The 27467-nt window shown below is 39.7% G+C and overlaps 1 protein-coding gene across 9 annotated transcripts in view; it reads right to left on the bottom strand.

Moving 5' to 3' along the window:
• Nucleotides 1-27467, bottom strand: part of EVI5 (ecotropic viral integration site 5) — a 251225-nt gene that overhangs the window by 48043 nt on the left and 175715 nt on the right. For all 9 annotated transcript variants that reach the window (XM_044001522.1, XM_044001517.1, XM_044001521.1 and 6 more), the window contains one exon: nt 16772-16867. In XM_044001522.1, the coding sequence (XP_043857457.1) occupies nt 16772-16867 (96 nt within the window). The remainder of the gene's footprint in view (nt 1-16771; nt 16868-27467) is intronic.

Here is a 27467-nt window from a genome sequence, read left to right as displayed (position 1 = left end):
CACACAGTTGTAAGTGTTGAAGGCTATATTTGAACTCAGGTCTTTCTTACTCTAGGCCTAGTGCTCTGTGTAATATACCATCTAGCTGCCAGGGGATGGGATACTGGGAGAAATTTTGGTATTGTAAAAAAACCCAAAAGATGTCAAAATTTTATTTTAAAAAGTTATGGTAAAAAAAAAATTAGATGAGAGCAGAAGGAAGAACCATTTATAACTATTGCTAGGGAAAGAATTTTTAACCAAACAAAGGATAGAACTAATCATAAAAGAGTAAAAAATTTTAAAGTTTCTACATGAACAAAATCAATACATACAGAAATAAGATAAACTGTTGAATAGGTAAAATATCTTTTTATCAAATGTCACTGATAAAAGTCTGACATCCAAGATAATGCAGGAGTTGAGACAAACATGCATGACCAAGAATTGTTTCCAATGGATAATTGGCCAAAAGATAGGAACAGTTTTCAAAAGAAGCAAAGCAAATTATAAATCACCATAGGAAATGGCTCCAAATCGCAAACAAGAGAAACACAAATTAAAATTCCGAGATTTCACTGCATCTCCTGTCAATTAGCAAAAATTATGAAAAACCTCAAACATTCAACATTAGAGAGACTTTGGAAAGGCAGACATGTTAGTAATAATATACTGTTGATAGAAGTGTGAACTGGTCCAATCCTTTTTTATATCAATTTAAAAGTATGCACACATACAAAAAAAGTGACCCCTGCAAGGATTCCACCATTGGGTGTATGCTACAAGGAGGTAAAACACAGAAATCAAGGGCCAATACATGCACACCAAAATATTAATAGTATCACTTTTTTGTGGCAGAAAGAATGAGCAGCAAAGAAGGTGCCTGCTGATTGTAGGATAGCTGAACAAATTGTGGCATGTGTATGTTAAGAGAACTGTGAAACAGGAAATGATGATTGCAAAGAATATGGAACAAAATGAAAGATGTGTATGAACAGATGCAGGATAAAATAAGCAGAACCAGAATTAAAACATATACCATGTCTAGGACAAAGAAAATCACAAATGGGAGCAGAGCTCTGGTCAGCTAAAACCAATAATGATCTTGGAGAAGAGAAAATAAGCTATCTTTCGTCATTTGGGTGAGAGGCAAGTACCACTAGGCTAGAATGTTGTGGACCCCATCAGATAGACACAGTCTATTGGGTATTTTTGCCTAATTGTTTTCTTTACATGAGGGAAGGTTCAGTTCCCAGGGCTTTTTCCAGAAATGGCTATAATGTAAAAACAAAAGGCATCAATAAAACTTATTTAAAAAAAAACAAAAACCACCAACAATAGAAGGAGCACAGATGTTTTGTAATTCTTTGTTTAGCCCTTAGGCCTAAAACCTAGATCAAAGGGCTAGCTGCAAATCAGTTAGGTATATATCAGTGAGGGAGTGGGAAGGCCCTTGTTCATTCATTACAGAAGAATCCTGGAAAGTGAGAGGATCTGAGGAGAGCCTAAGTATTATGCAATCACAGACGGCCTGGGTTGTCAGGGACTTCCCAAGCCATCTAGACCAAAAAAAAAAAAAAAAATACTTGAGTAAGAATCCACTCTACCACATGCCTGTCAAGTGATCACACAATCTTTGCTTCAAACCACCAGTAGGGGGGACCCACTACATCACAAAGCAGTCACTTCCAAGTTCAGATAGTTCTAATTGTTAGGAAAGTCTTCTACACAAGAAGCTAAAATGTGCTTATTGCTTCTAGTTCTGCCTTCTGAGACCTGACCCAACAAATCCAGTCACTCTTTTACATGACATCCCTCTAAATACCCGAAAAAAGCTACCAGGTGCTGAGATAAATGTTTTTAGTTCCCAGAATCAATCTCCACATGGCAAGATTTCAGGCCTTCCACCATTGCTGCTGGTGTCTGGATGTTCTCCAGTTTTCTAACATTTCTCCCCGATATGTGGTTTTAAATGAACTGTCTACAATGCTCCAGATGTGGTCTCATTTGGGAATGTAGCCTAATAATGAACGAATTCGGTTTTGGGGCTGTGAGATCACACTCATAATGAAAAACCCCAAGATCTTTTTTTCAGAATTGCCTTCTTTTTTCTTTTTAGACTTGCTGCCTAGCCACACCTCGCCCATCTTTGTACTTGTGAAGTTGATTTTTGGAACCCAAATCACGACCTTACCTTTATCTTTACTACATTTATCTCTGCAGTTTTGGCCCAACATCCTAGGCTACTGAGATAGATTTAGATTTTGACAGCCAGCATGCTATCTATGCCTTTATCCAGATCACTGATAAAAATGTTAAAGAACACAGATCCCTAGGACCCTCTATTAGAGTCTCCCTTTTATCCATGAATGCTTATTTAACTGGGTCTAGCCACCCCACTAGTTTCAAATTCATCTAATTCTACTTTTCTCTAGCTCGTGTCTCTGTCTTGTTCACAAGAATTTTTTAATTGTTGTGGATCTTTTTCATTTTTATGTTACTTTCATTTCTGAATATATTTTCCTACTTCCCCATAGTACAGTTTGCCATCCTTTGTATCAAAGAATAATAAAGGAAAAAAAAGTCAGTTCAGCAAAACTAATCAAACACATCAATGGAGTTTGATAGTATATGTAATACTCTATACTCATCATCCCAACTGTCCTTCAAGGAAGGCAGATGCACTCTTTCTTTGGAGCCCAGCTTGATCATTATAATTACCAAAGGTTTTGTTGTTGTTGTTGTTCTGATTTATACTGTTATAGTTACTCCTGGTTCTGCTTACTTTGGTCTATACCAGTTGACATGAATTTTCCCATGCTTCTCTGACTTCTTCACTGTCATTATTTCTTATAGCAAATTAATATTCCATTACATTCATGAACCAGTGTTTGTTTAGGCATTCCACAATTAAGTTTTGCCTATCACAAAAAAGCGCTATTATGAATATTTTGATGTATGTTGGTTCTTTTGGTCTTTGACTTCCTTGGGGTTTATGTGCAGCACTGGGATCTCTGGGTCAAAGGGCATGACTTTTGATAATTTTGGGGGGCAATTTCCAAATTGCTTTTCAGAATGTTTGGACCAATGTTCCCAATAATTACATGAAAAAATGCCAAATGTTTTGCTAAAATCTAGGTAAATTCTATCTATGGGATTCCTTAGATCTATCATGGAATCATCTGATCCTGATGGAGCTAGAGTAGATCGTTATAACTACCACTTCCTTTTCAAGATGTCCATTACCTAATGATAGGTCTCAGCTGAAAATGAGATGACATAGTGAGAACATTTAAGGTGAAAGCTTAAAAAAAATGGACACCAACAGTATTTTTTCCTCTTATTGCTTTTGATCTCCAAGATTATGGTAAGATGAATTAAAGGCACACTTCAGATGTCTTTTTTAGGTTTTAAAATTTGATTAAATAATGACCCATTTTATTTTAGATATTTTCCCAAGACAAATCAATCCCTTTCGAGCATAGGCATTTATATAAGAGGCTATCCTGGAATATTAAGTCCGGTTCAAGTTTATCATAAGAAACTAGTGAGAGGGGAAAAACGATTTCACAGTTCTTAAAAATTTAACAGTGATCTCAATATCTGAGGATCAGAGAAAAGCAGGGAAGCTCCCCCTCAGCTTTCAAAAGCAATTAGCCACTTTGGGATTGGGTTCCAAAAAGCAGGACAAGCTATACTTGTGGCTTTAGTGCTCAGTGCTTCCAGGGCTGTGCCCAACTTGATTCTCTTCTTGCTAAGCCTTCAGGGCCCCTGCTCTATGTTGTAAGAATGCAGAGAAGGGGCACGGGGCGGGGCTTAGTTCTTCTATGGGAGGAAGTTGTGGCCTTGATCATCTCTGTGTCGTCCTCCACGCTGCCTCTGCACATAATATCACCTCTTTCTCTCTGCCAGCCTAGATCCCTCTACTCTTTCTTAACCATAATTTTTTTTTTTTTTGCAGGCAATAGGGGGTTAAGTGACTTGCCCACGGTCACACAGGTAGTAAGTGTCAAGTATCTGAGGCCGGATTTGAACTCAGGTACTCCTGAATCCAGGGCCAGTGCTTTAACCACTGCGCCATCTAGCTGCCTCCCTCCCTCTACTCTTTCTTGTAAAAACTGGATCAATTCATTTTTTTCAGGAAGTCCTTCATGCCCAACACGGCCTGCTCCTTTGCCTTCTCATGGCTTAAGGACTCAGTCTACGTTTTATCTCGTCATGTACTTAGCATATATCTATTTGTGTGTCTGGGGATGGGGAGTGGGGAGAGTTATCCTTTCTCTACAATCTCCCTCACTACGTGCTTGACAAGTACGGGGTATAATTAAACATTTTTGATGAATGTTACACCTAAGTTTTTACATTAAAGATCAAACTATCACAGACACATTTAAGTTTCTCCAAGTAATGAGAGCAGAGAACAGCAATACTGTAGGTTCCAAGGTTAGAATCACTGTGGCAAATCCTGCCCACCAGTCAAATAATTACAATTTACACTCTAAGCTGTGATAAGTAATGTGTGATCAATTGGTATATAAATCACCACAAAGAAGCTGCTGTGTTATTTCTTTCTTTTCTTTTCTTTGGGAGAAGGGGGCCATGGGAGTTAAGTGACTTGCCCAAGGTCACACAGCTAGTAAGTATCAAGTGTCTGAGGCTGGACTTGAATTCAGGTCCTTCTGAATCTAGGGCTGGCGCTTTATCCACTGCATCACCTAGCTGCCCCCTCTGCTATGTTATTACAACAGCAATTCTGTCTAGCTGTCTTAGTTAATAAAAAAATAGTTTTGGCTGTGAGGAATGCTGCCTATTACCAACCCTACATCCACTGGCACCTACTGGCTATGAATGCACATTCATGGCTTGAAGACCTCTCAGGTTTACTTTGGGTTTGTGGATACCTCGTACCTCACTTTACTGCCACCCTTCACAACTTTAAATAAATGCTTGTGGAAGTCTTGGTTCCTCAGAGCCAAAGTTCTCTGAATAGTTCCTGGCTGCAAAGTCTCAATCCTGGGCTCACCAGTGTGGACGTCAAGGCTGGTATGATGTTGCCAGTGTAGATGGTCATGGGGTCCAAAGAGGTGACATTTGGAATAAAAGGGATCATTAGAATTCAGGACCTGCTCACTGCCACATTAAATAGCCTTTCCAATATATCTGTCAGGTGCCACCTAACAGAGGGGTTTTTTTTGTTTTTTGGTTTTTTGTGAGGCAATTGGGGTTAAGTGACTTGCCTATGGTCACACAGCTAGTCATTGTTACGTGTCTGAGGCTGGATTTGAACTCAGGTCCTCCTGAGTTCAGGGCCAGTGCTCTATCCACTGCGCCACCTAGCTGCCCCGCTAACAGAGTTTTATGGGGGGATTTATGGTACTCTTCTGTTTTCACAGTACTGGTGGATATGCAGTAACTACTTAACATTTCCTTAGGGGCCTGGGTCAATATCCCTATAAAGAATGCCTCAGACCCTCCTCCAATGCTCCAGTCCCAAGTGCTCTCGCTCGCTCTCATTCTCTCTCCTCTGACCTCACACTTCCTGTGGACAGACGGCCTGTGTATTCTTAACTGCTGCTTTTCTCCCTAGGTGGACAGCGAGCTCTCAGGGGCTGTGGTAGGTATAGAGAAGTAGACAGCTAGCCTCATCAAAAGTATCCATATTCTCCTAACTACCCTTTCTTTTTTCCTCAGATTTATTCACTCTCCTGTATTATAAAGCAAATATCACTAATCATGGCAGACAAACTCAGTTGAGTTCTTGATGCTACTTAATATTCCTTGGGCTCAATTTACATTAATTTTTTTTGGGGGGGGGGAATCAGGGTTAAGTGACTTGTCCAGGGTCACATAAGTATCAAGTGTCTGAGGCTGCATCTGAACTCAGGTCCTCCTGACTCCAGTCCCTGGGCAGCGTCCCATCCACTATGCCACCTAGCTGCCTCTTGCATTGATTTAAAAAAATCTCATTCCTCATGGCCACTATCCTGACTCTTTTTTCTTTTTCCTCTCATGCAAACTTATCAAAGATGATAGCCTCTTTTTGCTTTTCTGAAAAGATGGAGGCTAACCAGAGTGAGCTCCCTCCTGCTCCCTCCTCCACGATCCATAAGCTTTCCAATATCATCATCTCCTTCTTTGTTGCTTCCTTTATTCGTTCCCTCTCCTCCTCACTGAGACTGACTTCTCGATGGGTCCTTCCTTCTGTCTCTTCTAAGACTTCCCTCTCTCCCTTCCTTCCTTTCTTAATTGGAAAGACTGAGTTACGTAAGCAGATGGGAAGGACCCAGAAGAAAGAGAGATGAGGACGCTTTCCTTTGACCCTGCCCGGCTTCTATCTTCCCCGCATCCTCCTCTTATAAGGAGGAATAAATGAAAAAGCATTTATTAAGCACTTAATAAGTTCTAGGCACTGTGCTAAGCCCCAGAGATAGAAATAGAAAAGAGACAACCCCTGCTCTCAATGAGCTCGAGATTTAATGGAGAAGACAACCTGAGGGAAGTGTGTCTGGTCTGAGAAGTCACAGAGAAGGGCGAGCCATTGGGCAGCTGCAGAGCAACAGAGCAAGAAGCACTGAGAGAGCAGGGCAGGGCAACAGCGTAGAAAGAGGGTCAAGGGCATGCAGGGCAGCTGAACCCCAGCACGGGGGTCTTCCAAGCTAAGCTGCCTAGCTCCAGAATGACCTGGTTTCTGGAGGTCCAGCTGGGAGGGGAGCAGCATGGCTGGAATTTGTCCATAGTTGGTGAAGCCGTGTTCTCACTCCCTGACTGACACCTTGTAACGGCTTCTGATCCCAGCTTGAAAGGCCCCCCGCATCACCTCCTAACCACCGACACCAAAGGCCACTTAAAAGCCCTCATGCTGGACCCATCCTCTCCTCCTCTGTCATGCTCTCTTTTCCTTTGGTTTCAGAGGCACCGGGCCCTGCTGGTTCTCTCCTTCTATTTGGGAGTCCTTCAATGCGAGTTCCCCTAGTCCATGATCACATCAGCATTCCGAACAGATTTCTATCCAAATGGTATCAATATAACTTTATCGAAAGCAGGAAGAGGCTAAAATCAGAATACATAAAACTGATCCGTTATTTATCAGTGTTTCTTTTAACATCTTGCTTTTTAAGGTACACATGAAAACACCATGTACAATAAGCAGCAACTAGAACTTGGACTCACTCGGCAGAAGGGTTTTCACCCTTTCTCTGTACTTGGGGGGGACAGGGAAAGTCCAATAGAAGGTAACCTCCCTGAGGGCAGAGAACGATCTCAGTTTTGCTTTTGAATCTCGAGCACTCAGCCCAGAGTAGGCACCTGATCCACACTGAAGAACTGAGTTTGCTGAAAGGGAAGGAATGGGAAGTGACATAATCCTGCAGTTAGATACCAACTTTCAGAGGCAACTATTGAAGGTCTTGTCACTGATTACACCCTAATCTCTACAGAAAGAACTTCCTTAACAGCTTGAACTCATTTCTATCCCTCTTTCTAGAGCTCAAATGGATATTTCAAAGAGTTTCTTACTTTTATCTAATTACTTGTTTCTGGAGATACCAAACACAAAGGCTCAGAAATATCTTTTTCCATATCATCCACCCTAACTTAAAAGCTTAGTCATCTTAGTAGCACCCACTGGAAATTGGAGCAGAATCTGAAGGGTCAAGTCAGACAAATTCCCCAGCCTTGGATGGCATAGAAGCCATGGCCTGCCTCTGAAAGAAAGGCAAAGAAGATGAGTGAGAGTGGATTTCCATTAACTCGATTTGGGATTTTCATCTGAGAGTGCTATTGAATACTCAGGAAGGGTTTGGAGAAGTAGTGGCTACACAGTGTTCCTGGTGCAATTTAAAGCTTTAAGGAGTATAAAACTTAGAAAGACGTAAGATATCTTTATGTCCTATGACATACATCCCCTCCAGCCCCAATATAACAAAATACTGGATGGGTTTCAGTCCTGGATTAGTCACTATCCAGCTACATTGACTGGGCAAGTCACTTAACCAATGGCAGCACTGAGTTTACTTATCAGTAAAATAAAGACTTGAACTACAGATTGTCCAAGACAGATCCCAGTTCTAAAATTCCATGATTGAAACCTTCAGGTAAAATTTTCACACACCCTCCACCCTGGCAGCCTCTCCTGCCTGCTGGATGGCCTGCATTTAAGGAGGGTGCTCGGGGCACCTGTGTCTCCCTCCTCTCCAGGCTGCTCTCCGAGCTTTCCCTAGGAGGCCCAGTGCCAGAGACCTTGGCATGTGCTGCCTTCCCTCATGAGAACACTGTATGAGCTCCCTGGGGGTAAGGATAGTTTTACATTTCCAGGGCTCAGCCTAGTGCCTGGCACACAGTGATAGCTAATAAATGTTTGCCGTCTGACTGATTTTCTATACCGTACTTGTACTCTAAGAAGAAAAAAAATATCTCATACAATTAAGTTATATGGTTTTTAGAGGGCATGACATGACTATTTCAGGTAATCAGGAATAGCAGCCACAGCATGTTTCCTGATCAATTCTCTGAACACCTGCAGTAAATGGTAAGCATTCATTTAAAACTACAAACACAAGACTTTGTAGGTAAAAGGCACTGAACTTGGATTAAACCTTAAATGAACTCCTGTGTCATATGCTATGAAATTCCAATATAATTAAATAGCTTTCGTTAGCTATTAAGCGTTTACAATAAGAGAATGCTAGCAGTGACAACTCAGAACAATTTGTTAGTTTACAGAGAAATTTATTGAGCTTCTAAATAAAGCATTAACACAAAAGAATTAGATGTTTCTAAATAGGTTCTAAAAAAATCCATAAGTACAGAGAGAAAGCATTATTTCTGGACCATATTTCTGTCTCCAGAGGTAGTCTGTGGTCTATTGATATAGCCTGTGGGTAAGAATGTCAACTCTAATCTTGGGTACCACTCTTATAAACGAGGTAACACACCTGAGTTTTGTTAAGATCTTATAGGAAACAGGGGCAGCTAGGTGGTGGAGTGGATAGAGCACTGGCCCTGGAGTCAGGAGGACCTGAGTTCAAATCTAGCCTCAGACACTTGACACTTCCTAGCTGTGTCACCCTGGGCAAGTTGCTTAACCCCAATTGGCTCACAGGAAAAAACAAAAAACAAGCAACCCCCCCCCCCTGCCCCCGCAAAGATCTAAGAGGAAACAAAGGCAGCCTACAAATAAGCAATGTGGAACTCACAGTTTTATAAATCAATGAATTCCATTCAGATTGAATTAAGTGAAAAAAGAGGTTCCAAGAACCACAGAGGCCAATAATTAAACAACTTTGTAACTGGATATAGAGGATGAAACCTTATCTCATTTAATTCTTTCTTAGGTCATACGCCCTCTTCAATTTAGTAGGAAACAGAGAAGGCTTAAGGAAAGCCATTGTCTTGTATGGATGACTTTTTCTTTTCATCCTTGTTGGTGGCAATTAATCATGTATACGACCCAGAGAAGATGGCATTCTATACTAACTGGCAGATGTCAGAAGAACTATCAGCACACAAGAATTTAAGAAGTTTCAGAAATGCTTTTAGTACTTCTGTATTTCAAATTCAATTTCTAAAATGTCTAGCTGGCTGCTACAAAGAACTAAAGATTTCTGATAAAATAAATGCAATACTTAGTGGCCTAATTTCAAGAATGCCCTCTCCTGTGGGGTCAAAGGAAGGGTGTGTGGGTGGGTTCCCATTCTGCAAAAGACTAAATAAGACCAGAGAGTGACTTGCCCAAGGCTCAAAGACTAGTTGAATGCAGGGACCATAGCTCGGGTCTAGGGCTAAATAAATTTCTGCTAGTAGCATCAGCATTCATAATTAACAATTGATCTCCCCAACTCTGTAAGAACAAAGAAGAGAACAGGCCTCACTTCACACAATCATCTAGAAGAAACTACAACATTAAATACTGATGAAAATGAGAATAAATCTTTGGAGACACAGTCATAGTAGCTTTTGTCCCCAAATACTATATATGATTTTAAAGTATATGAAATCACACTGGGGGGGGGGGGCAGGGCAATGAGAGTTAAGTGACTTGTCCAGGGTCACACAGCTAGTGTCAAGTGTCTGAAGATGGATTTGAACTCAGGTCCCACTGACTCCAGGGCCGGTGCTCTATCCACTGCGCCACCTAGCTGCCCCCTAAATTATATTTTATAAGAAAAATTCAACAATGATTCATAGTGTGTTCTTTACTTATCCTATGTGTATATTTTCTATATTTAATACTATTATTATTTTATAAAACCACATTTAAGTTCTTTAAAAAGCTTAGAATAATATACTACTTAAGTTCTTTTGTAAATTGTAAAGTTTACTATTTTTGCTTCATTCTGAACATTCTAATTACTTAGAAAATGGATGGCTATCTAGTCATATTAAAGACTCTGATACAGAAGAATTCTGTTTATAATATATACTGTATCCTCTTCCAGGGCCACTTCCCCGATTCTTACTTGAATTGCCAGGCAGAGTGCCCAGAGGCCTTTATAACTATTTATCCCATAGGGTTCTAGAGATAAATCTAAAGGGTCACTGGCATTTCTAACACTACTAATTAACTAGAGTTAGTTGGAGTTTAGTTAATTAGGAATAGTTATTAGAAAGGATATTTACTAAGCAGTTATAGCAAGGACAGTTGTTATAGAATCATCCCTTCAAACCTTGTACATGTAAAGTCCCTGGGGAGGGCGGGCTTTTAATTTAGAAAGAACTTGGGGCCAAAAGGTAAACTTCCAGCTCCTGGTTACTAGGAGTCTTTTTTTCCTCTTCCTGGAGTCCTCACAAAGCTTCCCTTAGATGTAGCTCTCTGTTGGGATCCAAGGGTCAATGTCCTTGTAGAGTCCTAAATCTGCCTTGCCTTGGTGCATTTAGTTCATTCTTTGTGTGTCTCTCAGCTCCTGAGGAAGCTATCATTCCATCCATCCACCCATCCGTCCGTCCATCCGTCCGTCCATCCACCCATCCACACTTCTTTTAGCCTTTAGCCTTTTTTTAGCCTCTTCTGCTCTAATGACACTGATTATGGCTCCTGTGAATACTACCTTAACTGCTACCAATATAGAACTCTATCTTCTGACCTTTTAAACTTCACAAGGGTATCACTGGGTCAGTAAGGGAGGAAGAGACAGAGGGAGATGGATGGAGAGAGGTTAAGAGGGTGAGGAAGTAGCAAGGAGAGAGAATTCTTTCCCTTCTTCCTCCTCCCCTCATAGGTAAATTCTCTTCCAGGATTCCTGCACTTCTGAAGCCAATCAGTACTGAACTGACTGATTTTGGAATTGTTATTCCAAACTAACTTGCTATGTTAAATGTAGGCCCAGATGTATGCCTGACTCAGCCAATCACAAGATACGTTCTTGGTAGCATCATCCCAAAGCCCCCATGATTCTTTCAAACTGATTAAGGCCTTATTCACATCTGGTCTACTTTTGATTTACTGACTGACTGATTGATTCAGAGATGTCTGAGCCTTTTGTGTTTGATTATATTAATTGAGATGGAAGTGGAAACTCTCACTTTATACAAATAAAAGTATTTTCATTCTTTTTTCTGGTAGCCCTTAAATAAATATGCACATGTATATGTGTGATGTTTTGATCTTTTGGAGCTAGAAACTGTCCATTCCTATTGCTAACTGAATTTCCCCTTGTGACAAAGACAAATAGTCAAGAACACCAGAGACAAGGACTACATCCAATAATGTATACAACCTTCTGCCCTAGCAGGCTCCCTTCTCTCTGCTATGAGGGAGAAGACATGTTTTCATTCTTTCCTCTAGGACCTTCATTATTTTTTCCATTTCTTTTCCATTCTTTTTTTTTTTTACTATGAATATGAAGGAAATTAAAAATGTAGTGAGTCTGGTTGGTTGTATAGCCCAGAAATTAATTAAAACTGGTTTTTTTTTATGTCCTCCTGGAGGACAGAGAGAAATGGAGGGGAGGTCATATAGTGCTTGACTGCTGCCAAAAAAAAAAAAAGTTTTCTTTCAACTGAAAAGAAGTAATGTGAAAAGACTTTTCGGGGCATTTATGAAATAATTTCAGATTTGGTGGTAGTGGGGGTTAAGTTAAGGTGAGGTGAGAGAAAGGATGACGTAGTAGGAAAACTCCACTGACATTATCTATTTTTTTCTTTTTTTTTTCCCCAGGGCAATGAGGGTTAAGTGACTTGCCCAGGGTCACACAGCTAGTGTCAAGTGTCTGAGGCCAAATTTGAATTCAGGTCCTCCTGAATCCAGGGCAGGTGTTCTATCTACTGCGCCATCCTTCCCATTGCTGACTATGCAGTCTTCTGACCACATCACTTCTCTGTTGTGCACTCTATATTTTGACCAAAATGAATTACTCTTTCCTTCACTCTTGCTCTACCTTCTTCCCATATCATTTACCTCCTCATAAAATTGGGGGGGGGGTAGGGTTCAAGCACTGGATCATAGACTTAGAGCTAGACGGAACTTGTGAGAAGGCTTCTCCAGTCCAGGTTGCTTTCTCAAACAACAACGACGACAAACCCAAACCACATGAGGAAATGGAGACCCAGAGAAACAAAAGCGATGGGTAGTAAGTGGCACAGACAGCTCTTAATCCCCAGTCTTCTGACTCCAATTTCCATGTCCTTTACCTCTATGGTCCCTTTCACCTCTTACCCTACAATCCTATGATCTCATCCATCGAAATCCCTACCTTCCTTCAAGGGACAACTTGGGCACTAACTCTGCAAAAGCTGCTGGGTTTAACAGCATAACTCTACCGGTGGCATAGGACATATTAGAATGCCTTCCAACAGTGTATGGAAATTCCCTCTACATCATGCAAGGCAACTTCTCTCTACCACAGAGTTCTCAGAGAATGACTGGGGCCAGTAGGTAAGCAAGCACTGGGTCTGTGGATCTGACTCTAGATTTTCCTGTCTCCAAGGTTCGCCTATCCACTAACAACACACTGTCACTCCCCTCTAAGAGACTGGCATACTTAAAAAAAAAATCCAAGTCTATTTATTTCCATTTTAATGCAAATATATATATCTTTTTTCATTACTGGTAAAGGAAGCTCCCAGTGAGAAAATGCTCCGCCAGTGTAGGCCGGCATCTTTGCTGTAATTTAGGGTCTCAGATAGTTGCCTGAGAAGGTGAGAGGTTTGTCCAGGATGTGTCAGTGGCAAGACTCCAACTTAGGCTAGTTTCTCTTCTATCACTAGCTCATAGTGCTTCTGTCAACTCTTGGTCTATGTTGGTATAGCAGGGTTATATTAGAATATCTAGAATAAAAGGTAGCAAATCATCTTCTAAAATCTTTTTTTTTGCAGGAATAACACTGGTATGTTGAAAGCATGATATCTGTGCTAAGCTTCAGCCAAGAATTTAAACTCTGATTCGAATCTCTATGTGGGTAGTCACACTACTACCGTCACTTCTAAGGTACAGAAGAGGAGGTTAGGCATTTCATCTTCCTGGACACACATGAACAAAGTGAGTGGCTGTGGTCAGTTTGACATGCACAGCACGGCCCTATCTGCAGGAAGATGAACTTGCAAGTTTGTCTCAACGTTTCCTTCAGCATTTGGAGAAGTGCAATCAAAGATCATCAAGCAGATCAAGCAAAGAGGCCACTAACAGGTCAGACTGAGAAGGAGAACCCTTACACTGACAAGACATTGCAACACACTTTCAAAGTTGTTTTCCAAGCTGCAGTTCAAAGGCTCTGGCCAATTCTAGTGGTGAGTGCAAATATAAAACCAGAGAGATTAGAAAAGACTATTCTCTTTTTCCACTGTGAGGCAAATTTTCCTCAGAACTCATACATTCCCTTCAAATGAGGCATTTTTTCCCCCTAAGAAGTAGCTTGTAACATTTCACTGGCACAGAAAGTAGTGATTTTAGTCATAAATCCATGGGAATCAAAACTTTGGGTTGGGGGCGGTGGTGATGGGGCTTGAAATTTTTAATATTTTAGTGAAAAACCTGAAACTTATAAACATATTAACACTTGATCAGAAAAATCAAGCAACATGCATTTAAGTGCTTACTATGTACTATGAACTATAAAATACCTTTAAAAAATCCCTCAGTGAATAATACTTTGTATTTAAGAAAATAATGATCTATTGTTAGAGGATTAAAATATTTTTGAAAAGTTATAAAAAATAATGTGGTTATTATGTTGCTGACACAAGGCTCTAGGTTTAGCCAAATGAAACAGAAATAATTTCCTGGAAGTAAATTCTTGTTCTAAACGGTTATTTGAGGGTAAAAAAAAGGAGATAGACTTGTACTCTGTGTATTTCAATTCCCTTCATCAAAATTATACCTGTATGGGCATGAGATTTCCATATTTTAAGTACATATGGAATTCTCCCAACTCAGAGGTGACTCAGTGGAGAAGTGGTCATAGGTTAGTACTGAGGGAGAAAGGCCTGGAGGATGGACCTTATGGTGGCAGCATGTCTGCGGCTGGAAGACCGACATAGCCATGTAGAGAACCACACCCCCAGGGTGGCCCTGCCACACTCGGGGACCACCTCCTAAGCTGTAAGCAGGCTATACCCTGTTGGTGGACGAGGCAGACGCTGATGAAATGAGCAGTCCTTCCTCTCACTGGCTCTCCCGTTTTCCCTGGTCATCAAACCGACAGAACCATCGCTTCTGGAAAGGGAGCATCAACCACCTGCCCTATTGGTCCACTCATTATCTTTGTGTGACACTGAGCCCTTAGCCCTTAAATGTGTTATTAGCTCCCTGAGGGACTGATTTGCCTCCTCGCCCGCCCCCCACAGTGCTGGGGGGAGGGGCTCTCTGTGAACACCCCATCAGCTTCACTGCTCAGAGCTCCCCAGCTAGTTTTCGGTTGCCCATGAGGAGGCGTTACAGGAGTGCCACAATGCCTAACTCAGAAACCGTCCTAAAAAGTGCTGTACAAATACGGGTCTTTGTTTTCTGTGTTTAAAGATCCCGGGCCCCTCAAACTTCATGTGTGGTCATCCAATAATGATGTTTTCCTCTACCTCTTCAGACCCAAAGCTCTAGATCTATGTGCTTAACAAATTCGACTTTGCAGTAATAAAAACAAGCATGGCTGTTAATTAGATTAACCCACATGTGACTTGATAGTTTTCTACAAAAACTACATAGCTCTTCAAAGAATGATCATGTTTCAATTACTCTAAAATTCAGAGAATATTTTAAAAAGTTGCTTCCCCTCTTGCTGTTACTGAACCAACAGGTAATGTTGGCTAATTTCAATTGCGGCTTTTCTTTCTGCCCACCTTCTGAGAGACACATTTGGAAGCAAAGAAAGGTCCCAAAGAAAGCAACACTAGAGAGGAAAAGCAGTCAAGGGTCCAAATGCCCTGCAAGCCAGCCACAATGCCCTGAGGAGCTTACACCGATGTAACGCTTGACCCTGTGCAGGACTTTCCTGTGTCCTCCATCTCATCTGATTCAAACCACCACCTTGGGAGATACCTACATTATATGAGAATCATTCTCCCCATTTTACAAAGGAGGGGCCTGAGGGTCAGAGAATCAGTGACTTGCCCCAGATCACCAGGAGAGCCAGTACTTCAGACAAGTCTGCGGACTCCAAAGCCGGGGATCCTTTGACCACTATCCTGCTGCCTAGAAAGCAGGAAGTGGCTCTAGGCAGAAATCTCATAATCAGCATTTTCTAGGAAGAGCCCAAATGTAAAAGAGTCTACCTATTCTACCTTTGGAATTTACTCTTTAATCCATCCAAGAAAGTCCAAGATTGTTTACCTTTCCTGTAAAACGCAAGGGCGCAGGTCTCTCAGCCTTTAAATGGAAATGAAGTGGGTTGCAAACTGATGTGAAAGCTTTTGTTCCTAAGAGTTCAACCTCACTTTGGGGCCAAATGAGCTTTATTTAGCATCTGTAATTTCAAAACCTGTAATAGTAAGCTGATATTACTTTATTTTCTTTAGTGCAATTTAAAAATAATAAAATGGTTACTCCATATAAAGTATATGGTACAATCAAATAAGGAATATTAAATACAAAAACCTGTCTTAAAGACATAAAATGATACTACCTATATCCTGCTAACCCAAAAGTTAACAAAGCGATAAATGCCAAAAATTACATGGTAGAGGCAAAAACCTCACATGCTGAATTTTAATGAAAAGAAAATCCAACTTGTCTAGGTTAATACCACAGCAACGGTAAAGATACTTGAAAATTTCCTGAGAATTTCACAGATTCAAGGTGGTGCCAGTTTAAAAGTGTTCACATACTAAGAAATCTGTTAACTGATATTAAGCAAGTATCCTTTTTTGCAATCTCAGTAATACCAGCATAAGGGGAGAGAGGTGACAGGGTAGAAAGACTTCCCTCTGCCCCCAACGGTAAACACCCACCACACATCTCTTCTACAGGCTTATAGGACATTATAGAGTCACTGCAAAGACCTGTGAATCTGCATGTAAGAAAACAGATTATTTTCTAACTATAACAAAAACTACTTCATATGAAAATTTGAAATAAGATAACTTTAAATATTGTAAGTTACTCCTGAAAGAGCAGGAGAGTTGAGAAAACAAATTCTCAAGTTGGGGCTTCAATAGATTAATTGAAAAAAATCTTCAAAGGAACAAAAATTAGATATCAAGATAATATTTAAAAATATTAGTTGGTTTATGATGAATAATTCACAGCAGGTCTTTAGCCTCAAAGTCTTATGATCAGTAAGCATGAACATGACCTTAAGACATGGAGGTCGGGAAGAGAAAGAGGAGAGGATGACAAGGGGCTGTCAATCCCCCGCACCTCACTCACCTCGTGATGCAGTTCCGCTATCTGCTCTTCCAGCTCTCTCACGTACTGGGCGGAGTCAGACTTATTAAGCTGCCCTTGAACCTTCCCTTCTTCTTTCTGTTTGGTGACAACAAAGCAAAGCAAAGCAAACTCTTAAAACAGATTTTCTCAATTTCCAAGGGATATGCACGGTGACCTTATTTCAGAGAATGGAGATCAGGGAACAGAGGTCATGGGTCACTCGAACAGCACTGCCTGAAATCCTAAAAACCTAGTCTTGCCAAACCATCACTTAGAAGTGATACTTGCTGTTTCCAAACAACTTTTAGTACAGAAGTTTTCACACCTTTTTGTAGAGAGTCATGGCAAAGGTCAAGTTACTGAATTAGTCAAAGAATTAAATTTTTTTTCCCTGATAAATTTCTAAGTAATTGAGCCCAATAATGTGCAACCTAACAGAAAGGCCTGGACAGAGGTTCCTACGAAGGATGTACGCAGGCCCTGTGACGCTGAGCACTAACCTCTCCGGCAGCACAGGCCACTGCTTCAGGTCCTAAGCTGCAGAGCCAGTACCTCCCTTGGAATTCCAGACACCAATGAATCCATGCCTGAGCCCTCCCTCTCTGCGGGATAAAGGATCCTCTAACTTGAACCCTAAGAATCAATGGGGTGACTTCAGGGAAAGTCCTCTGAGGTGACTCTGGGGAGTCTGTTCATGCCTATTAGGAAAAAGAATATCCTAAACTGCTCAGAGAAGGACATGTCCATTCTGGTGGTATTCTGCATAGGTGCCCCTAGAGATGAACAAAAGTGCTTCAAGGTCAGCCCAGAACTACAGACTAGGGCAAGGTGGTGAATGCCTTTTGGCCTGTCCCTTCCTTCCCATGTATACTCAAGATGGGTCATTTTCACATCTTTCCCACTTGCTAAACATCATGAGAATCTTCTAAGTGACAGTCACAGGATAGTGATGGATGTCGAGTTCATGGGATCAGAGACTGAGAGCCAGAAGGGCCCTTAGAAATCATCAAATCTACAGACCACACAATGTCTAATTCAGTGTGTTGCCAACACCAAGAGTTCCTTCATTCTGATGTGTGCCATTGCTCAGCCCAACGGCCGAAGGACGGGTGGGCCTAGCCTGAACATTCCCCACACTGCTACAGCCACAGGTGGATAAAAAGCACCATCTCTGTACACAAAAGGCGCTACCCACATAGCCAACAGAAGCACCAACCACAGGTGTCCAACTGAACACTAACTATCAAGGAGCAAATGTCCTGATGATACATGTTCTTTCCTCACCCAGAAATCTCTAATTTCACCTTAGCCTACACCTCACCTCTATCACCTCTACTTCCTTCTGAGATTTACCTTTCATTTACACTTTATATATCATACGAGTGCATAAATATTTACATATATATTATCTGTCCCATCAGAATGTGAGCTCCTTGAAAGCAGTAGCCATGGTTTGCCTTTTAGCACAATGCCCACAAATAAATGCTCATGTAATGACGGAGAGGAATGAGCATCAAATTAGGGAAATATTTTACCTCAGGAGCGCACGGTAGATCAAACATTCACATTATCATGTTTTAGGAGGCCAATCTCTTGTGAGAGAAAGAAGACAGGTTATATCTCGACTATGTTGGAGTTAGCAAAAGTCATCAGAAAAGATTCTGGAATCTAAACAATGATACACTCATAGCTATGATTTAATAACAATTATTCAACTGATATTTGTTCAGCACTTTGAGGTTTGCAAAACACTTCACATACATGATCTCACCTGAGATTCCCCAGGACTTTGTGAGTCAGGCACTAATGGCACTGCTAGCCTTATTTTACAGATAAGGAAATGGAAGCTTGACTAAATTAGGTGACCTGTCAACAGTCACACAATTGGTAGTTGTAAGGGAGGCCAGAATTCTAGCCCAGGCCTCTCCCAGTGCTGCGTGAGCCCTCCATCTAGTCACTCTCTCATGCTGCCCCCTAAAAACAAGCTGGTATGGGGAAGCACAAGCCTCCCTTTGTGCAAACGTGAAATCTTAAAGGGTGTCGTGATTTTTACTGCACATGATTAATAATGAGTATATCCAATTGTAAAGAAGATGTTGATTTGCACTGGTGAAGGATGCTCCTCACTGGAAGCTCCCTGAACTGTAGAAATTACAAGACCAGTAAAAATACCCCCCCCCCAAACTTCCTAGCTCTGTCTGGGAACTCCTAGGTACTTGCAGGGCTCCTTACTGAGGGGAAAGATCTTGAAAAGTCAGCCCATCACTACATTCATTAGGCCAGCTTTGGTTCAACCTAGTTCAGAGATCTAGAATTTAATAGTCAAATATGATTTTTTGTTGGGTTTTTTTTGGGGGGGGTGTTGTGGGACAATAGGGGTTAAATGACTTGCCCAGGGTCACACAGCTAGTAAGTGTCCACCTAGCCGCCCCCTCAAATATGATTTTAAGAAATATCCCCAGTTAGAGCTTTCTGAACACACAAGGTAAATTGTTATGTAAATGAAAAAAAGAAGCCAGGACTTGCTAGAACAACCAAGGCTTTTTAAATAAAGCAAAAATGGTAACAACATAATGGGTCATCTTGAAAGTTCCCTGTCACAGGCAGTCTTAAAGGGGGGTTTTAATTGATAGTACTTATGCTTTGGCAAAGGGTTAGACTAAATAACCTCTGATGTTACTGCTAACTCTAAGATGCTAAGTAAGACCCTTTAGCTCTTAAGTGACGTTCAATAAGCTGTGGGGATGGATGGGACTTGGAGACCAAATGGACCAATAGAGGCAGGCCTACGGAGTACAGGGGAAAAGCTGAGTTTAAATCAGAGGGCTGTCTAGCCATGACTTTCTCATCTCACATTTGCAAACTTTAACCTAAGTGTAAGCCTTTAAATTTATTCCTACTGAATTTTATCTAATTAGTCTGTCAATTCCCCCCCCATCCCAACTCTATCATCTATATGTTAGTCATCTCTTAGCTTTGTGCCATCTACAAGTCTGATAAGCATGCCATCTAGGCCTTTACACAGGTCACTAACAAAAATATTTAAGTTAATATTTTATTTCCCCCCATTTATGTATAAAAACAATTACTGACATTCATTTTTAAATTCTGAGTTCTAAATTCTTTCCCATCCCCCCTACTGAGAAGGCAAGCAATTTGATATAGGTTATATGTGTGCAGTCAAACAAAACATCTACACGTTAGTCATGCTGTGAAAGAAAACACAGACCAAAAAAAAAAAACCCAACCTAAACCCAAACCTAAGAAAAATAAAGAAAAATATATGCTTCACTCTTTATTCAGAATGCATCAGTTCTTTCTCTAGAAATAGAGAGTATTTTTCATCATAAGTTATTCAGAACTGTCTTGGATCACTGTATTGCTGAGAATAGCGAAGAATGGACAACAATGTTAAACAGCAGAGGTCCAAGCACAAATTCCTAAGGTATGACCCAAAGAGATCTCTTTTTGGGTTAACACAGATTGTGCCTTTCCCCAGTCACTTATTTGTGCAAATCAATATGAACAACTTAATCATTTAAAAAAACTATGGAAATCTGAAACCCAGAGAGATTTGTTGTTAGATACGGTCTGACCTGGAAACACTGGATCAGCATCATGAATAAGGGTGCGGTTTCTCACCAAGGAGTTCTCCTTTCTGACTTCCTGCCTGGGAGGAGGTAGAAGGTCAGAAATGAGGTGATAATGGACCAGAACTGGGAGGCTTCTGCCAGTTCTAGGGCACTGCTTTTGAATAACCACAGCAGTATCTGAGCTGAGGGTGCAGCTGAAGGACTAGAGTCACTCAGTGAGAAGCACACTCAGGGGACTCAGTAGAGTGAGCCGTGGTGACGAAAAGCCCTCCAAGGCAGAATGGTATAGTGGAAAGCATACTGTGCTTGAAGTCAAGAAGATGGGGCCAAATCCCAATTCTAATGCTTATCAGCTTTGTGATCATGGGCAAGTCAAGAGGCTAATTCACAGGGCTTGCTGTGCTCATCAAGGAGAACATGTATGTAAAGCACATGGCAGATTTTAAGGGCTATATAAATGTCACCAGGGAAGGTGCTGGACATGAAGCATACTAAGTGATAGCACAGAAATGAAACAGATTCTCACACACACACTCACAGGAAATGACTCATTACTGATGTGGCAATCATTCCTCAATCAACTCTTTATGTACAGCTAGACAAAATACTTGTTAGCCTAAAAATCAAAATACAAAGACAGAATAAAATTGAGAAAAAGACATGACATGCACATGATGCTGAAGAAATGAGAAATAGTTAATGAAAAAATGGGAAATAAATTAAAATAAAGAAAGGATGTCCACATAAATTATGCTGGCGTACAAAAGTTTATCCAATGTCATAAGGGGCGATAGCATCAGCAAATTAGGGGAGCATGGAAAAATTTACCTGTCAGATTTGTGGTCAGGGGGAAGTTTATGACCAAACAAGAGAGAGGGGATCATGAGAGGTAAAATGGAAAATTTTGATTACATGAAATTAAAGTTTTTGCACAAATGAAATCGATACAACCCAAATTAAAAGGGAAGCAAGAAAATGGGGGGCAGGGGAATTTTAGAGCAAGTTTCTTTGATAAGGTACCATTTCTCAACTATACAGAAAATGAGTCATATTTATATAAGAGGAGCCATTCCCCAATTGATAAAATGGTCAAAGGATATGAGGCAATTAAAAAAAAAAAAGAAACCAAAGCTATCTAGAGTTATATAAAAAAATGCTCTAATCACTAATCATCAGAGAAATGCAACTGAAAACAACTGAGGTACCACCTCACACACATCCGATTGGTTAAGATGACAGAAAAGAACAAATGCTGGGGAGGAGATGGAAAAATAGGTAGGCTAATGCATTATTAATCAAGTTATGAACTGGTCCAACCATTCTGGAGAACAGTTTGGACCTATGCCCAAAGGGCTATAAAACTGCATACCCTTTGACCCAGTAATACCTCTACCAGGTCTGTATCCCAAAGAGATCAAAGAAAAGGGAAAAGGACCTATTTGTACAAAATATTTATAGTAGTTCTTTTTGTGGTGGCAAAGAACTGGAAATCGGGAATTTTCATCAACTGGGAAATGGCTGAACAAGTTGTGGCATATGATTGTGATAGAATACTATTGTGCTATAAGAAATAATGAACAAGATGGTTTCAGAAAGCATGGGAAGACTTTTATGAATTGACACAAATTGAACTGACAAGAACCAGGAGAATAATTTACGCAGTAATAGCAATATTATAATGATAATCAATTGTGAAAGACTTAGGAACTCTGATTAGCACAATGACCCATGACAATTCTAAGGGACTCATGATGATAAATGCTCTCCACCTCCAGATAGAGAACTGATGGACTCTCAGGGCAGAATGAAGTATCTATTTTTCTCTTTATTTTTCTTGCTGCCTTTTTTTTTTTTGCAACTTGGCTAATATATATATATATATATGTATATATATATATATATATTATGGCTTCAAATGTATAATAAATAACTTATTTCTTGCTTTCCTACTCAGGGGAGGGGGATGAAGGGAGGGAGAGAATTTGGAACCGAAAATAAAAATTTTACACTTAAAAAAAATATTATCCAACATTGGTTAGGTAGTCAACTAGCATCTATAAAGCACATGCTGTGTCAGGGACTGTGTTAAGCACTAGGGATACAAAGAAAGGCAAAAAACAGTCCTTGCTGTCAAGAAGCTAATAGGGGAGACAACATGAAAGCAACTATATACAAAGAAGATGTATGCAAATTGGAGATGATTACAGAGGGAGGCACTAACATTAGACGGGATTAGGAAAGGGAAGCCAGGAGGTAGAGATGAGAAGGGAAGAGTATTCCTGGTATGGAGGACAGCCAGTGAAAATACCTGGAACTGAGAGATGGAGCATGTTTGAACAGTAAGGAGGACAGTGTAACTGAAGCGCAGAGCACCTAGAGGGGAGTAAAGCAGAAGACCAGGAAGGTAGGAAGAGGATAGATAATGGTTAAAAGCCAAAGAGACAATTTTGTATTTGATCTTGAAAATGAGAGGAAGCCACTGAAAAACCCCACTGAAGAAAATATTAGAAATGGCCAAATGGAAGCTAATGATTGCATGAGACACCATGAAATAATAAAACAATGTCAAAGGCTTTAAAAAAAAAAGGAGAAAATGTGAAATATCTCATAGCAAAAACAACTGATCTGGAAAACACATCTAGGAAAGATCATTTAAGAATCACTGCACAAGGGGGGCAGCTAGGTGGCGCAGTAGAGAGCTCACTGGCCCTGAAGCCAGGAGGACTTCAACCCCAGTCTCAGACACTTACTACCTGTGTGACTCTGGGCAAGCCACTTAATCCTAATTACCTCAAAACAAAAAAGAATCACTGCACCATCTGAAATCTATGAACAACAAAAAAATAATACAGACATAATATTTCAAGAAATCATTTTTAAAAAACCTACCTAGATGTTGAAGAACGAAAGTGCAAGAATCTACCAGTCATCTCCTGAAAGGAACCCTCATATAAAACTTTCTGGAATGTTATAGCCAAAATCCAGAGCTAAATATTATAAACAGCCAGAAAGAGTGAATTAAATATTGAGGAACCACAGTCAGGATTACAAAAGATTGAGTAGTCACCACCATAAAAAAACAGAGAGGTTGGAATAAGATGTTTCAGAAGGCAAAGGATTTAGGTTTATAATCAAGAATAACCTATCCATGAACTGCTACTGAATGAAGTGAAGAGAACCAGGAGAACATTGTACATGGTAACGGCAACACTGTGTGATGATCAGGTATGAAAGACTTAGCTCTTCTCAGTAATACAATGATCCAAGACAATTCCAAAGCACACATGATGGAAAATACTATCTACCTCCAGAGAAAGAACTATGGAGTCTGAATGCAGATCAAAGCATACCATTTTCACTTTTTTGGTTGTTTTTTTCTTTGTTGTGGTTTTTCCCTTTTGTTCTGATTCTTCTTTCACAACATGACTAATGTGCAAATATGTTTAACATGATTGTACATATATAACCTATGTCAGATTGTTTGCTGTCTTAGGTAGGGGAGATGAAAGGGAGGGAGAAAAATTTGGAACTCAAAATCTTATAAAAAATGAATGATGAAAACTATCTTTACATGTAATTGGAAAAAATATTATTAAGGGAAAAAAGAATAACCTATCCAGCAAAATTGAATATGATCCCAAAGGGGGGGAAATAGGATTTAATGAAAACAGAGAAATTCTAACCATTCCTGATGAAAAAAATTTATACAAAAGCCAAGTAGAAAATCTGACATACCGGGGCAGCTAGGTGGTGCAGTGGATAAACCACTGGCCCTGGATTCAGGAGGACCTGAGTTCAAACCCAGCCTCAGATACTTGACACTTACTAGCTGTGTGACCCTGAGCAACTCACTTAATCCTCATTGCACCAAATGACACAGCATCCAAATTCTTAAAGGAAAATGAATTATAGGAAGAAATAAACAGTAAAAGTTAGAGTAGGGGGGACCTCATTTTGTCCTCGAAAAACTTAGATAATTCTAACCATAAAATAAACAAGAAAGAGGTTAGGGACATTAATAGAATTTTAGAAAAGTTAGATATGATGGTTCTCTGGAGAATACCAAATGGCAACAGAAAAGTGTATACCTATTCTATAGCTGTCCATAATAACTTCACAAAAATTGACCACGTATTAGGGCATTAAAAAGCCTACAAACACAGAAAAATTCAAGGCCTTTTTACTGATCATAATGGAGAAATATTAATTGCTTATGGAGAGACTGAGTCAATGTAATACAAATGACAAAACTACCTAAATTTATTTACTTATTCAGTGCCATACAAATCAAACTACTGAAGGACTACCTTATAGAGCTGGAAAACACAATAACCAAATATATCTGGTGGCCCTGTGGGCTGAGTGATTCAAGGGGAAGAATCTGTAAAGCCTTCCTCCACGATGTACTGACAATGTATATGCTCCTCCTTCATGTTGAGGAACCAGGAGGGAAGAAGCAGGAAGCATGCCAAAGGGAATTCCTAAATGTTTCAATAAGCCATGTGGGGGTTAGATTAGTAATTAAAAATCCAAGGACAGGAAAAAGCTGAGGACCAAGAATAAATAACGTAGGAAGGTGATTATGTAGAGTTGTCCCAACACTATCTACTCTTTTTACATATGGAAATACTAGAGTTTAACTTTATTAAATTATATTCAACTTAATAACTGTTCATTTTTCAGATTAATCTCCTATATTAAATAACAGATTTGTGTCAGAAGAGAAATTTTTTCATGAATAAAATATTTCTCGAATTGATCTTTGTATTCTTTCTGAGGCATACAACCTCAAATTAAGATTAAACCTAAGTCACATTTATATAACACCTGGAAGCGAGCAGAACCAGGAGAACATTGTATACAGTAACAGAAATAGCTCTTCTCAGAAGTTCAATGATCCAAGACAATTCAAAGAACTCATGATAGAAAATGCTCTCCACATCCAGAAAAAAAGAACTGTGGAATCTGAATGCAGATGGAACCGTATTGTTTCTACTTTAAAAAAATTTTTTTATTATTTATTCTTTTTAATTTTTTGGGAGGGTGTTTCCCCTTTTGTTCTGATTCTTCTTTCACAACATGACTAATGCAGAAATGTTTAGTATGATTGTATGTATATAACCTATATCAGACTGCTTTCTGTCTTGGGGAGGGAAGGGACGGAGGGAGAAAAATTTGAATCTCAAAATCTTATAAATACAAATATTGAAAACTATCTTTACATGTAACCAGAAAATCATAAAATACTCTCATGGCTCAAAATAAATAAATGTGCATATATTTATTTATAAATATATGTTAAAAATATAAACTATATCCCCTATAAAGTATATAGTTTATAAACATATATAAAATACATATTTATAAATATACATTTATAAACCACTTAGCTCTACAATAAGCCTTTAGGGAAGCAGCACAATTATCATTATCCCCATTTTAAAGAAATGGTTTCAAAGAGCCTAAGTGATTTACCTGTGGTCCAATAGTTTTTTTGTTTTGTTTGTTTTTGTTTTTTTTTAGTGAGGCAATTGGGGTTAAGTGACTTGCCCAGGGTCACACAGCTAGTAAGTGTTAAGTGTCTGAGACCGGATTTGAACTCAGGTACTCCTGACTCCAGGGCCGGTGCTCTATCCACTACACCACCTAGCTGCCCCGGTCCAATAGTTTTAAAGCATCACTGTTGGCTCGGAAACATAGGTTTTTGGAATCTGAGTCCAATGCTCTACCAAATGGTGCTGTTTTATTTCTTTTTTTTTAAATTTTTTTTATTGAATAGAATTTTATTTTCCAAAATATATATAACAACAAATTTTAACATCAATTTTTTCAAAATTTGTGTTCCAACTTCTCTTCCTCCTCCATTCCCACCCCACACCCACTAGAACTCAAGCACTACTAGAACTGAGATAGTTCTTATGAGTTCGAAGTATTTATCTTCCCATGTAGGAATGCTAACAGTTTGATCTTTTAATATCCCTCATGAAGTCTTTTTCCTGTTTATCTTTTTTTTTTTTAAATGGAAGCATACTTTATTTACTTTATTTATCTTGATTTTTTGCAACATGGCTAATATATAAATATGTTTGACATAATTCACATGCATAATCGATATCATATTGTTTGCCTTCTTTTTTTTTATTATGAGATATTTTATTTTTTCCGTTACATGTAAAGATAGTTCTCAACTTTTGTTTATACAAGCTTTCCAATTTCAGATTTTTCTCCCTCCCTCCCCTCCCTCCCCCCCTCCCCTAGACAGCAGGTAATCTGATATAGGTTATATCTATATATCTCTATACATATACATATAGATATATATATATACACACACACATATATATACACATAATAACATTAATCCTGTTACAAGAGAAAGAATCAGAGCAGTGATGCAAAACCTCAAAATAGAAAAAAAAAACAACAGCACCCAAAACAAAAGAAATAATATGGTTCAATCAGCATCTATATTCCACAGTTCTTTCTTTCTTTTTTTTCTTGGATTTGGAGATCCTCTTCTATCATGAGTTCCCTGGAACTCTTCTGTACCATTGCATTGGTGAGAAGAATATAGTCCATCACAGTAGGTCAACACTCAATGTTGATGATACTGTGTACAATGTTCTTCTGGTTCTGCTCATCTCACTCATCATCAGCTCATGTAAGACCCTCCAGGTTTCTCTGAACTCTTCCTGCTCATCGTTTCTTACAGCACAATAGTATTCCATTGTATTCATATACCACAACTTGTCCAGCCATTCCCCAATTGATGGGCACCCCCTCAACTTCCAATTCCTTGCTACCACGTAAAGAGCAGCTATAAATATTTTTGTACATGTGGGTCCCTTTCCCCCCTCCATGATTTCTTTGGGCAAAAGACCTAAAAGTGGGATTGCTGGGTCAAAGGGTATGCACAGCTTTATTGCCCTTTGGGCATAATTCCAAATTGCTCTCCAGAATGGTTGGATCAGCTCACAGCTCCACCAACAATGCATTAGTGTTCCAATTTTCCCACAGCCTCTCCAACATTTATTATCTTCCTTTTTTGTCATTTTAGCCAATCTGATAGGTGTCAGGTGGTACCTCAGAGTTGTTTTAATCCT

This window comes from Dromiciops gliroides, chromosome 4 (genome assembly GCF_019393635.1).
Source record: "Dromiciops gliroides isolate mDroGli1 chromosome 4, mDroGli1.pri, whole genome shotgun sequence".
In the NCBI taxonomy this organism is placed as follows: domain Eukaryota; kingdom Metazoa; phylum Chordata; class Mammalia; order Microbiotheria; family Microbiotheriidae; genus Dromiciops; species Dromiciops gliroides.
Note: the sequence above shows the minus strand (reverse complement) of the source record. Positions and strands in the feature narration are given on the sequence as shown.